We start from the raw sequence: 13,522 nt of genomic DNA on the forward strand, positions 1-13,522 counted from the left end.
CCAGAACCTTCTTGCTGTGAGGCGACCGTGCTAACCACTACGCCACTTTTCTGATTATTACACCTGGATTTGCTGCAAAAAAAAAGTGTTAGCGTAGGGTGTTTACACTAATTTGCATCCATCAGTCCCGAGCATGCAGTAACCCTGACACAGCCCCTTTAATTCCTGACCAACTTCAAAGTTTATCTTCCTCAAAATATTAAGTTTGACTGCAATTTTTAACCAGATCCATACCTGTAAAATGAGCCATTCTCTCAGAGGATTGTTTTCTCATGGCTTCATGACTCAAACATCCGTACAGACTCTGATAATGAAAGTAATCCGATACAAAGGTTTATTTATGGGACTATTCTCCTTCTGTTCGCATTAATAAAAAAGAATGTGGAGCAGAATTTTAATTCGTATTCTTATTGAGTTTATTCTATTCTGATTCCATGTACAGTATACACTGGGGATTTGGGGCGATCATGGAACTCTTACACTACGTTCACACTGCAAGGCTTAATGCTCAATTCCGATTTTTTTGTGAAATCCGATTTTTTTGTGAGGTCGTTCACATTAACAAATATATGCGACTTGTATGTGATCCTCAGTATGAACGAAAAGCGACCTAAAAGTGTTCCGCATGCGCATTGCAGGATACGACGACGTCACACGCAGTGAGCACGGCCAGTGTTTACGGAAGTAACCTAAAGTTTCCTGTGTATGACAGTAGCCAGCATGGAGTACCTGGCGATGATGCAGTTGTTGTTGTGATGGAGCCAGAACATGCACAATAGCCTGATGTTAAGGAGGAGGTTGAGAAGGAAGAGGGCAAGGGTTTTGGCTCAGGCGTTCTGCGGGGTAGTGACTGCAACCTCCGTTCAAAGGAACGTGTGGGTGCGGAGTCGCATTGATGTCATGCGCCATGTTGTTGTAACTTTTTTTGAGAGACCCGCCGCCTACTTCAGCGCAGAATAGTGACGTTTGTGGCTTGTTGATGACGTGCAAGTCGGATGAATGCGACCTGGTGGTTCAGACTGAAGAAAAGATCGGATAGGAATCGGAATTAGGACCACATATCCAAACGGCCTGGGTCGGATTTGAAAAAATCGGATCTGTGTCGTTCATATTGGCTACGTTCACACTGCAGGCTGAAGTGACTCAAATCCGATCTTTTCGCCCATATGTGACCTGTATCCGATCTTTTATTGACAATATGAACGACACAGATCCGATTTTTTCAAATCCGACCCAGGCCGTTTGGATATGTGGTCCTAATTCCGATTCCTATCCGATCTTTTCATATGCGACTTCAGTCTGAACCGCCAGGTCGCATTCATCCGACTTACACGTCAACAACAAGCCACAAACGTCACTATCCTGCGCTGAAGTAGGCGGCGGGTCTCTCAAAAAAAGTTACAACAACATGGCGCATAATCACGGGCGCAGATAGAGGGGGGGACGGGTGGGATTCGTCCCACCCAGATTTAAATTCACTTCGTTCGGTCCCCCCCACTTATAGGGAGGAAAAAACGTCTATGCTGTCTTTCTTTGCATAAGGCAAACCTCACGGAAAAGTCAAAAGACTAATTAACATTTGGTTTATTGAGGTGCACAGCAGTGTATACATAGTTGCAACAACTCACATAAAACAAAACAAAGACTGATATTCGGTTGGTTGAGCTGCGCAGACTGCACAGGTTGCGAGCTCGAGCTTGGTTGCTATGGTAAACCACAACAAGTTTGACAGGCATATTGGGGTTGGGGTTGGTTTGCTGGCAGCTTTGTCCCCCCTAGTTTTTTGTCCCCCCCAGTTCAAAAAATGTATCTGCACCCGACATCAATGCGAGGGACGCTTCGGGCTGTGAAGGTTCTGAATCTTCTCAATGGAAGGACGCAGAGGTTAGGGAGCTGATTTCCATTTGGGGGGATACAGCTATTCAAGCTAGATTGGATGGGTCATACCGCAACCGGGCGGTTTTACTTCCGTAAACACTGGCCATGCTCACTGCGTGTGACGTCGTCGTATCCTGCAATGCGCATGCGGAACACTTTTAGGTCGCTTTTCGTTCATACTGAGGATCACATACAAGTCGCGTATATTTGTTAATGTGAACGACCTCACAAAAAAAAAAATCGGATTTCACAAAAAAATCGGAATTGAGCATTAAGCCTTGCAGTGTGAACGTAGCGAAAGTCAATAAAAGATCGGATACAGGTCACATATGGGCGAAAAAATCGGATTTGAGTCACTTCAGCCTGCAGTGTGAACGTAGTGTTAGTCGGATAAGAGCCAAAGAAAATCGGCGGTCTTTAATCCCAAATAGAGTCGTGATGATGTTCTACGTCCCAAAATAAAAGAGGCCAGTGATTAAACATGCCCTTGAGCTTGATCTGCATCATGGCTCTTATGGCTCACCTTTCTTAGTCTCTTGGTTAACCGCAGTTGCAGCACGCTTAGCCTCCCTGCTCTCTTGGTTAGCCCGATCTTTTTGCTTCTTCTTGCTGCTGCTGCTCTCCTCAGCTCCTCTCTGCGCTCGCCTGCGGCTCGTCTCGCCCGATGCAGAGCTGCTGCTGCTAGCCATCTTCAGCCACTTGCCGCTGACAGGGCGGCTGTCCCTCACCTCGCTGCCGCCGGCCGAGCTGCTTTCACTGTGGTCTGAGTCCGAGCTGCGCCGCTTCCTGCCCGGGCCGGCTATTTTGGCGGCGTTGCTACTCCCAGAACAGAATCGGGTCGTGCTGAAGATAGAGCAGGACAGCAGTCGGGTGTGCGTGTTAATAAAAGCCTAAATAAGGCTGGCGAAACAAACAAACCCCGACTAAACCCTGTGTATTAGCTGCAGTGTCATGCTAACAGCAACACCATGAAGCACGGCACACCAAAACTCAGCCACTCCAGCTGATACCTCCCGCTTTTCATTTACCAACTAACAGCTTTATTAGCTGAATATGAGTGAAAATATCTCCAGTTTAAGAGGCAAAATTGTGTAAAAGGAACACAGAAGGACACGCTAGTCTCATGCTAGCTCGGCTAGTCACAGAAGGTTACGTACCTATTGACTCGTCAGCGCTCAGTGTAAACAAGATGTCAAGAACGGCATTTAGGTCAAATTCAATATAAATACAAAAGGAGACGAATACACGCTGCGTTTTGGGATTTTTTTTTCTGCCGAATAATTACGAAAAAACAAACGTCTTCCTGGAGAAACCTGACTGACGAGAGGTCTGTTCCTGGAGCTGATTGTTATAAATCATCGATGCCGGTGTCCGGTAACATTAGCAAGAGAAACCGGATTAGCTCGCAGTGCGTTAGCAAACTTGCTGAAAGAAAATACTTTAATTTTTTTTAAAAATATATAGTTATCCAGTCTGGGCAGGGCAGAAAATAGTTTCAGTTAATTTCAGTATATCAGGATTATATCGTCAGGTGTGTATTCAAATTAAAAAGCAGTAGGTTTTGGAAAATAGCTGGTTAGCTTGTTAGCCTAGTTTCGACCTTTTTTTTTAATTGTGGTTGGTGAAACTTTTATTGGTTTTTGCAACTGGAAAACGCTAGCTGACAATTTTTATTTATTTTTAGAGAGGTTGGAGCAAAAAAAAAAAAAAAAAAAGCTAATGCGCTTGCGACAACAGAACTAGAGCAGGCTGAACAGAGAACCCTTCTTGAGGGAACCGAGAACCCTGGTACCGAGCGGACCGGCTAACAGGGAATTAGCTACAAAGACGTAAACACCGGTGTGTTAGTTAGCTAACTGGTTAGCTTGTCGCAAAGCCGGGTGAAGCAGCACATAAAACGTATTTCTCTGTTCCAGAAGAGAAACAGAGGTTAAATTAATTAATCAATCAATCAATGATTAATTTAAGACATCTGTCGCGTCATTACCGGAGTAATCACAGTGTGTTAAACCGGCAGCGCGGTATCATGGTAAATAAAGCAAGAGGGCCGTCAGCGTTACCTCGAAACTAAAAGCTCCGCTCTTTCCAGAAGGTTCTAGCCAGGGCCCATGCTGCTCGGAAACTGACAGCTGAGATGGGCGGAGAAAAGAAACCTTTCGTCTGTTTCCTCAACCTGATCGGCGAGTCCCAGCCCGGAGGTTGGGACGGCAAACAAACCGGAGACAGGTTTGAGATCACACGAACTCCCTGTTTCACTAACCGCCACGACTTCCGGCTACAGAAAGCACTCATTTAATTCACCAACCAGCAGAGGTCAGTAGTGTGCTCATGAAGAATGAGGTGAAAGAAGCAGTTTCTGGTTTGTAGCGCCCACTGCTGCCTATGAGGAAAATTACAATAAAGTTGAAAACCTTAAAGAAAGTTAAGTCAAGTCAATTTTGTCAAATATGCTATACGTGCTCGACATACAGCACAGATGAAATTTCAGTCCTCTCTGACCCACGGTGCAAACAGGCAATGCAATAAATAAAAATAGAATAATTGAAAAAAACAAACAATATAAACAGTATAAACACTCTAGATAGGAACTAGACATAGACTAAACACTCAGACAAACAATATAAACAGTATAAACACTAGATAAAACAAGACATAGACTAAACACTCAGACAATATAAACAGTGTAAACACTAGATAAGAACTACACACAGACTAAACACTCAGACAATATAAACAGTATAAACACTCTAGATATGAACTAGACGTATACTAAACACTCATATATATACGCACACACATAAATTGGTTCAAATAACCAAACAGTCAAGGGCACTTGAGGTATAGCAGGTAAACATGAAAGAAAAGAAAAGAAAGCACAACTTTATTCATCACACACTTGTGAAATTTCCTCTCTGCATTTAACCATACATGCACAATGAGCACACACACATACATACATTAGGGTGTGGCTGGTCCCCACCAAAATCTAAAATTTTATTATATCTTACCTGACTTTTTTTTGATAATGAGGTTACACATACATGTAGAGTATAGTTGTGAAATTTCATCAATTTCAAAGAAGTTTCAGGGGTGGCTGATTGCAATTTTATTTTTCATGCATTTAAAAATCAGACGAAAAATATCAGTGAAGGAAAATAAATTTATTTTGTACTCAGATTGTAGGGCGGCACGGTGGTGTAGTGGTTAGCGCTGTCGCCGCACAGCAAGAAGGTTCGGGTTTGAGCCCCGTGGCCGGCGAGGGCCTTTCTGTGTGGAGTTTGCATGTTCTTCCCGTGTCTGCGTGGGTTTCCTCCGGGTGCTCCGGTTTCCCCCACAGTCCAAAGACATGCAGGTTAGGTTAACTGGTGACTCTAAATTGACCGTGGGTGTGAATGGTTGTCTGTGTCTATGTGTCAGCCCTGTGATGACCTGGCGACTTGTCCAGGGTGTACCCCGCCTTTCGCCCGTAGTCAGCTGGGATAGGCTCCAGCTTGCCTGCGACCCTGTAGAACAGGATAAAGCGGCTAGAGATAATGAGATGAGATGAGAGATGAGACTCAGATTGTACTGCTATATATAACACGTTCAGTAACTCACTTAGATTGTTAATTATTAAACACAAACGACTTATATCAAAAATGACCGATAATAATTTAGTCATTTAATCTAGTATTAAGCTCCAAGTTTCTGGATCTAGGCACTTTTGTCGTTTACGCTGGTCTGGAACATTCTTCTTGTCATTTTCAACCACTTGCAAAGTCTGTTGGTACGTATTTGTCCTCATTCTTTGAAGACTGCAGAAAGTCTGCTGCAAGCTTGACTCCTCTCTCAGCACTGTCATTTGACACTCTTAATGCATCTACTATCTCTTTACCTTTCACATAGCTATCATTTTCGGCCCACTCTTCAACAGGCCTGTCCAAAAGGGAGCCATCAATATGAAGCAGAGTGAAGAATTGCCATGAGTCAGTTGCAGCTAGTTCCAGCTAGTACTGCAGTCGCCCAAGGATCTCTCTTCATTACATTTAATACAAGAAAGTTTTGACCATTACAGTGAGCCACCAGTTGGCTTACTGAACTAAATATGAGAAAGAAACTGTCAAGACAGGTTAAATCTCTTTACTTTTACCAAAGGAACAATTTACAAACCTTCTTTGCAATATGTATTTGTATTTATAATTAGGCGACATATGGATTTAATGAAAATTTAGCACAAATATTGACATACAATCAGCCACCCCTAGACCTTCATGAAATTACATGAAATTTTGTACTTTTAATATTGATACCAAACCTCACACAGAAAAAAAAGTCAGGCTTTATCAGAGAAAGTTGGGGGATCAGCCACATCCTAACATACATACCTAGAGCAGCCATGCTAACAGCACCCCAGGAGCAGTTGGGAGTTAGGTGCCTCGCTCAAAGGCACTTCAGCCCAAGGCCGTCCCATATTAACCTAACCACATGTCTTTGGCGGAAACCGGAGCACCCGGAGTAAACCCACACAGACACAACATGCAAACTCCACACAGAAAGGCCCTCACCGGTTGCTGGGTTCAAACCAAGAACCTTCTTGCTGTGAGGCGACCGTGCTAACCACTACACCACCGTGCCACCCAAGGGTAAATTCAGGAGCAAGATCAATGTAATTCTCCTATTTTATATTAAACTTTGGTCAAATATCTGTCACATTCTGTATTCTCTGCAATTTTTTTTTACCTTGCGCAATACCAGAAAAATTCAGTTGAAATCAAGCCATTTGAGGCGAATTGGTCTGCCTCTGAAAAAACTTGCCATTTGGATTTCCCGGGAAACATTGATTTTCATGACGTCACGTGTGGGACGCCTCTCTCTGAATCCTACGTCAGCACTGGTTTGTTTATGAGAAAATGACCTAGTGGTTTTCTGCAAATTTCTTCAACATTATCACGTAATTATTAAAATGGTTAACAGGTGTATCGTAGGAGGGTGTAGCAGCACCAATCTTGATGGGATTAGTACTCATCATTTTCCAAAAGACCAGACAATGAGAGAGAAATGGGAGCACTTTGTGCGAGGCACCCGGAAAAATTGGCTACATGCTACAGACTACAGCATTATTTGCGGTGCTCACTTCACAAGGCCCGATGACTTTGAGAACTATTTGCAGTGGGAAATGGGCTTCGCGGGGCAACTTGATCTGAAAAAAGACGCAGTTCCATCTGTCAGAATGCCCAAAGCAACACCGTCTCCATCTGTGTCAGTGTCACCAAAGAAGCCAGCCGTGTTCGTCTCCCCTGACAGAAGGTGAAGTGCCACATCCACTGAGGCCCTCGAAGCCGAGGACCAAGCAGAGCTGAGAAAAAGACCAAGAAAATCGGTAATTCACAAGTTGACTGTTGCCAGGGTAAGAAATAATTCTGATATCTCATTATATTCTTTATCCAAAGGTGAAGTAACATTGCGCTCAGGTGACAATTCCATATTTCAATGCAAAATCGCTAGCTGGTCTACACAGGCTGTGCACTGAAACCGTGCAAGCTCTCGCAGCCTGCTGGCGCTTCCGCAGGTGACGTCACGAATCTGGCTCCAGACTCCCTTGGGATTTTTCCAGACGCGTTTTGTTATTTTTTTTTCTGCTGTAGACAGATGGCCTTGTGCAAAATTACCCTTCTGGATAAGTGTGTAATGGGACATTCTTTCATATAAAAAAACATGAAATTGGTCCAGAATATGCACTTTAAGCCTCACTCACAACCCGCCATAAGTGTTTTGGACACGCACGGGTCGCAGGGTTTGGTAGCTCGCAACCGTGCCGCAGGGTCATGGTGAACCTGGGGGAAAGTTTGGGGGAGGAGTACGGGCAAAGTACTTGTCAAGTACAGGTTGCACGCCTGACTTCCTCAAGGCATGGGAAAAATTGCGCCGTTAGCCTGTGGAAAGCGTATGTCTGATGCACGTGATCAGTGCGTGATCAGTGCGTGTTCAGTGAGTGTGGAGTGTGTGTGACTTCCATTTTACCAGTTTCCTGCGCTATGAGTATGGGCCGCACTTGTGAAGCATGTGTGACACGTGATTAACATGTTACAATCACTCATAACTTGCGTGTGACACAAGCCAGGAGTGGGTATAAAGCCTCACTCACAACCCGCTGTAAGTGTTTTGGACACGCACGGGTTGCAGGGTTTGGTAGCTTGCAGCCGTGCCGCAGGGTCATGGTGAACCCGGGGGAAAGTTTGGGGGAGGAGTATGGGCAAAGTACTTGTCAAGTACAGGTTGCATGCCTGACTTCCTCGAAGGCGTAGGAAAAATTGCACCGTTAGCCCGTGGAAAGCATATGTCTGACGCACGTGATCAGTGCGTGTTCAGTGAGTGTGGAGTGCGTGTGACTTGCATTTTAGCAGTTTCCTGCGCTACGAGTACGGGCCACACTTGTGAAGCATGTGTGACGCATGCGATTAACACGTTACAATCACTCAAGGACGTGCTATCCTAACGGGCTTCATGGGCAGCTGCCCAGGGCCTCGGCCACTAGGGGGCCTCGGAGGTAGCGAGATCGGAAAATATGAAACGATATTTTCAGAAGTTTTGATCATATTGATAACATTTTTGATGCATTTCACCACCCGTAAGGAAGCCCACCTTGTCCCGTCGCATAAATCACCCGTCAATATGATCACTGTCCACCATGTCTTCACACGCTACGCCAGCTTGAGTTCAATGATTTAATTAATGACTTCGCTTTCCAGAAAAGTAGGAAAGTGCCCTTGTAAGTTGACCCATGGCTGTCAAACTGAATGCGCAAAGCTGTGTGCCACTGCTGTTTGGGACATTACGTGTGTGAAAGGATGAAATGTTTCACATAGCCTAACATTTTGAGATTTATTTCTGAGAAGCAAGATATTTTTCTTTCTTTGTCATCGCTCTTTGTTTTCACAAGTTAAAAGTCGCCTGGATTCCAAAATGAAAACGAACGGTTATATACCAAATGAATGCTCTTGTTCTGAATACTAAAGAAACTGTTGTAGGCCTAGGTTATGTTCTTGACATGTTGTTCATTGACTCACTCATTCAAAGGCTTCTTGAAGCTAAACTTTAGTTAACCAGACTTGTTAACCGTGATGGCTGATGGATTTTTTTCACCATGCAGTTGCCTATTTCACCATTGCTTTTTCTCGATTAAATAGGTGTTGATGGATATAAAGTTTTATCGTTCAATAGTATTTCTAATTGTGCCACTGTCATTATTTAAGTTTCTGTGTCTAGTTAGACAGGCACGTCTGAGGGGGTGAATTTGCTGAGCGCAGTTGACAACAGGCGGGGGTGGGGCCTCGGGGGAGTGTCTGCCCAGGGCCTCGGCAAGGGTTAACACGGCCCTGCAATCACTCATAACTTGTGTGTGACGCAAGCCAGGAGTGGGTATAAAGCCTCACTCACAACCCACCGTAAGTGTTTTGGACACGCACGGGTCGCAGGGTTTGGTAGCTCGCAACCGTGCCGCAGGGTCATGGTGAACCCGGGGAAAAGTTTGGGGGAGGAGTATGGGCAAAGTACTTGTCAAGTACAGGTTGTACGCCTGACTTCCTCGAGGCGTGGGAAAAATTGTACCGTTAGCCCGTGGAAAGCGTATGTCTGACGCATGTGATCAGTGCGTGTTCAGTGAGTGTGGAGTGCGACTTGCATTTTACCAGTTTCCTGCGCTATGAGTACAGGCCACACTTGTGAAGCATGTGTGACGCATGTGATTAGCACGTTACAATCACTCATAACTTGCGTGTGACGCAAGCCAGGAGTGGGTATAAAACCAGCGTGTCTGCAGCATTCTGCATCTGTCTTTCGACTGAAGAACATTGGATATTTTGTGGTAAAAATTAAAACATTTTCAGTTTAAAGTTTAGAAAATGGAACCCAAGAAAAAGCGAGCAAAAGTGAAGTAACCCAGCCTGAAACAGCAGAGGGGGAGGAGGAGGAAGAATTTGATGATGATGGTAGCAGCACCAGCGAGCCCTGCACGGACAGGGAGAAGTATGCCTTCAAGCCAGCAGAAGGCACAGCATCCCGCCAGAGGGATTTTCACAGGTAAATACACATGCTTTAAACATTCATTTCAGTATCTATATGCTTATGTAATTAATGTTATATATGCTGATTTTCATGTATGTTCCAGCTAACGACGCCCAGAAGCGAGGACATTGCAATCCCATCATCGTTGTCAGGCCATTGTGCCATGCTCAGTGATGAGGACAAGGACATCCCGACACCCCGTCCCACCACTCAGCAGGAGCAGGACAGCAGCTCGGAGTCAAAGTGTGTTTCAGTACTCAAACTGTTGGGCTTTAGTTGGGATTTTTTACAATGTAATAAAATGTTTTATTATTTGACGTTTGCATGGTAAATTAACATATACTCAAATAAAAACAGCAAATGAGGTGGTCTTCTTCCCTTCTACAATGCTACACGCTACATGATCAGTTCCTTGGTTCCTCCCCAATATGTATACCCAGAGTCTTGCCCCTCGTGTCGCGTGCGGGTCGCGTGCGCTGCATGCAGGTCGCGTGCGCTGTGTGCACGCCACACATAGGGGTCCAAATTGAGATGTACTTCTGTCTTGCGGGCCGCACAAATAGCAAGTGTGGAATACTTGTGTAGTACTTCTGAGGCACATCACTCGTACAATGACCGTGCGTCACTCATGCGTGTTACTGTCATCGCAAAAAGTCCCTACTAGCCGTGCTGTTGACTTGGTTCAGGCGTACAAAAGGAGTACAGGTCCTGTACCCAGTGTATGCGTTCTTGATTTGCCGCAAGACCCATAGAATTTGCATGTGCAGCACCAAAAGTCTCCACAGCCAGTCTGCAACCTTTTACGGCGCTGAACACACGCAAGTGTTGCGCAAGTCTCAAGCACGGTTTTGCCAAATTTTTTTACCGTAGACCGCCCATAGCAGCACGTACGGTGGGTTGTGAGTGAGGCTTTAAAGGAGATTCACAGAACCATAGCCTCACTTTTTGTTTATAAATGCCTTGAGACCTCAAGAATGGCACAGGAATAGTTTTAAGCGTTAACAATAAATCTAATATAGTAATTTTTACGGTTAAAGTGATTCATACAGGGAGCAGTCTGAGTGAATTACCTTGACATCTGTGATGTCACAGCAGGAAGTCTATCGGTCTCATCGCCATTTTCACTATACTAAAACACAGAGCTGACTGCAACTTCAATCCTCCATTTTGAGCTAATTTATCACCATGCCACGTAGATGTGTTGCTGGCGGGTGCAGCAACACAACAGAAGGTGGATTTATGTTGCATTCATGGCCCAAGAATGTTCAATCTGCAAAGATTTGGGCATGTTTTGTGAGAAATTCACAAACTGGACGCCTACGAAGTGGTCTCTCCTCTGCTCTGCACATTTTACTGAGGACTCGTACGAAACCTCTGATCTGTTGAGGAGCGTTGGCTATAAGCCTGTATTGAAAGAGGGTGCAGTGCCAACAATTAAAGGAAAATAAAACTACAAGAAAAGGAAAATAAGTTCAGTTGAACCAGTTCTCCCGGAGTGAGAGCCGAGCAGTAATGGCGGAGTACTCAGTATGGAGAATGAGTGGACCAGTCGTCAGATTTCTCCGCTGGATATGCTTTTTTTTTCCGTTGGATATGCTTGCCTCAGAAGCAATATCTCGCCCTTACAGTATGTGGAAGAAGCAAATGAACAAAGAACTGAAAGTCAGATTGTTTCAAAACAATCGGCCACAAGTTCAGCCTTCAAGAAGCGAGAACACAGACAGGTAAGATGCAACTCTCATTTGGTTACAAAACAAAAACAACAACACATTGTTTACCTGCATTTAGATTAATACATGTAACTTGTATTGTGTATTTAAGTTAGCGGTATAAGATTATTTAATTTGCTTCAGAATGTGATTGTCTCAGTTCATCTGATTATTTAATTAGCCTTTTATGTTTTATCAATGAAAATGCATGCATGTACATGTATGTTGCATAAGTTATAACGCCTATCCTATTTTAATGAGAATCACATGAGACTCTCGGTTCAATTCCATCCAATTCTTTAGACGGCTTTGTCCTCTGGCTTTATTTCGTAAGGTAGAGGCCTCCGTGTAACTATTGGATTCACTTTCCGATGGTTCGAACTGATACGGTTCTATGTGTATAGCAGTAGCATGTACACACACTCTGATTTCAGGACTATCAGATTCCGATGTAATACTATCTGAGGAATCCGAAGACTCTTCAATAAATCCAAACGAAGAGGCCATTGCAACCACTCTTGCCTGCCGAGTCTGGCTTTGGTCCATAGCACTGGTTCCCGCTGTGACGTCTCCCACCCAGGGCTGGCTGGCTCAGTGGGGCAGCTCAAATGCCAACTTTGTGGTCGATTTTAACTCTCAAAAATATATATATTTTTTATTCCCAATTATGCAGCATACAAGAGTCAAGGATGGAGATACTATCCACTCAGAAATGTATTTAAAAATAAAGGTCCTGCGTATCTCCTTTAAGTTTTCTTCTCTCCTCAAATTAATCCACCTGCTATACTGAAAAAGTATTCCTTGCACTCACTACTTCAATAGTAACATGTACATTCATGCAAATATCAAATTAGCCAATCATGTAGCAGCAGCGCAATGACTGACAAATATCATCTCAGTGACTTTGCTGTTGGTATCAGACAGGCTGGTTTGAGTATTTCAGAAACCACTGTTCTTATGGGATTTTTATGCACACAGTCTAGATTTTACACAAAATGGTGCAAAAAGAAACATTCAGTGAGCGACAGTTCTCCAGACAGAAACATGTTGTCTGTAAGAAAGATCAAAAGAAAAAAGCCAAACTGGTTCAAGCTGAAAGGAAGTCTATAATTACGCTTTACAACCGTGGTGAGCAGAAAAGCATCTTTGAAAGCACATCAAACCTTGAGGCGGATGTGCTGGCCTTTTTCCAATCTTTAGTTTGTTTTGCTAAACAGCACTGGCCCTGGCTGAAATCTGAATGTCCCTGGTATCCATATGTGCACAATATATACCAGTACCAACCCCTGAAAGGACAAAATCACAGTTCTTCTGTAGTCTGGCATTAAAACACAATAATTTCTGGGGCATTTCTGAATATGTCTTCAGATTTTTTTCTTAAATTAGATTATGAAATATAATGATAAATGTCATGTCATTTCAACTACCATCCTCATCTTTCTGTCTTCTTTAGTATTCTGCCTGATGGCAGGTCCACTCTGACAGCTTCAGCCATCAAAGTTTCTAGTGAAGGATTACAGTAGTGGTTTCCCATTGCCTTCTAATGGATTATTATAGATGTTTTCTCCGCTCAACCATTCACACACACATTCACACTTATGCACAATTTAGAGTAGCCAGTTAACCTAACCTGCATGTCTTTGGACTGTGGGGGAAACTGGAGCACCCAGAGGAAACCCACACAGACACAGGGAGAACATGCAAACTCCGCACAGAAAGGCTCCCCGTCAGCCACTGGGCTTGAATACAAAACCTTCTTGCTGCGAGGCAACAGTGCTAACCACTACACGACCGTGCTGCCCCATTTTCCTGTATCACTTAGCAAAAGAAATGTCACAGTTTGGAAAAATGTATTATGATTTATGTTGCATTCAGGAAAAAGGAATTGGGGA

General features: G+C 44.0%; 1 protein-coding gene across 5 annotated transcripts in view; it reads right to left on the minus strand.

The window, feature by feature from the left end:
• Positions 1-4,150, minus strand: part of usp19 (ubiquitin specific peptidase 19) — a 52,849-nt gene extending 48,699 nt beyond the window's left edge. For 4 of the 5 annotated variants that reach the window (XM_060938184.1, XM_060938183.1, XM_060938182.1 and 1 more), the window contains exons 1-2: positions 3,939-4,150; positions 2,402-2,721 (exon numbers count right to left, since the gene is read on the minus strand). In XM_060938184.1, coding sequence (XP_060794167.1) covers positions 2,402-2,567 — 166 coding nt within the window. In that variant the 5' untranslated portion in view covers positions 2,568-2,721; positions 3,939-4,150. Of the gene's footprint in view, positions 1-2,401; positions 2,722-3,035; positions 3,247-3,938 lie in introns of those variants that run through there. The other variant, XM_060938181.1, reaches the window with a different exon arrangement.
• Positions 4,151-13,522: the final 9,372 nt, after the last annotated feature.

This window comes from Neoarius graeffei, chromosome 13 (genome assembly GCF_027579695.1).
Source record: "Neoarius graeffei isolate fNeoGra1 chromosome 13, fNeoGra1.pri, whole genome shotgun sequence".
Lineage (NCBI taxonomy): Eukaryota > Metazoa > Chordata > Actinopteri > Siluriformes > Ariidae > Neoarius > Neoarius graeffei.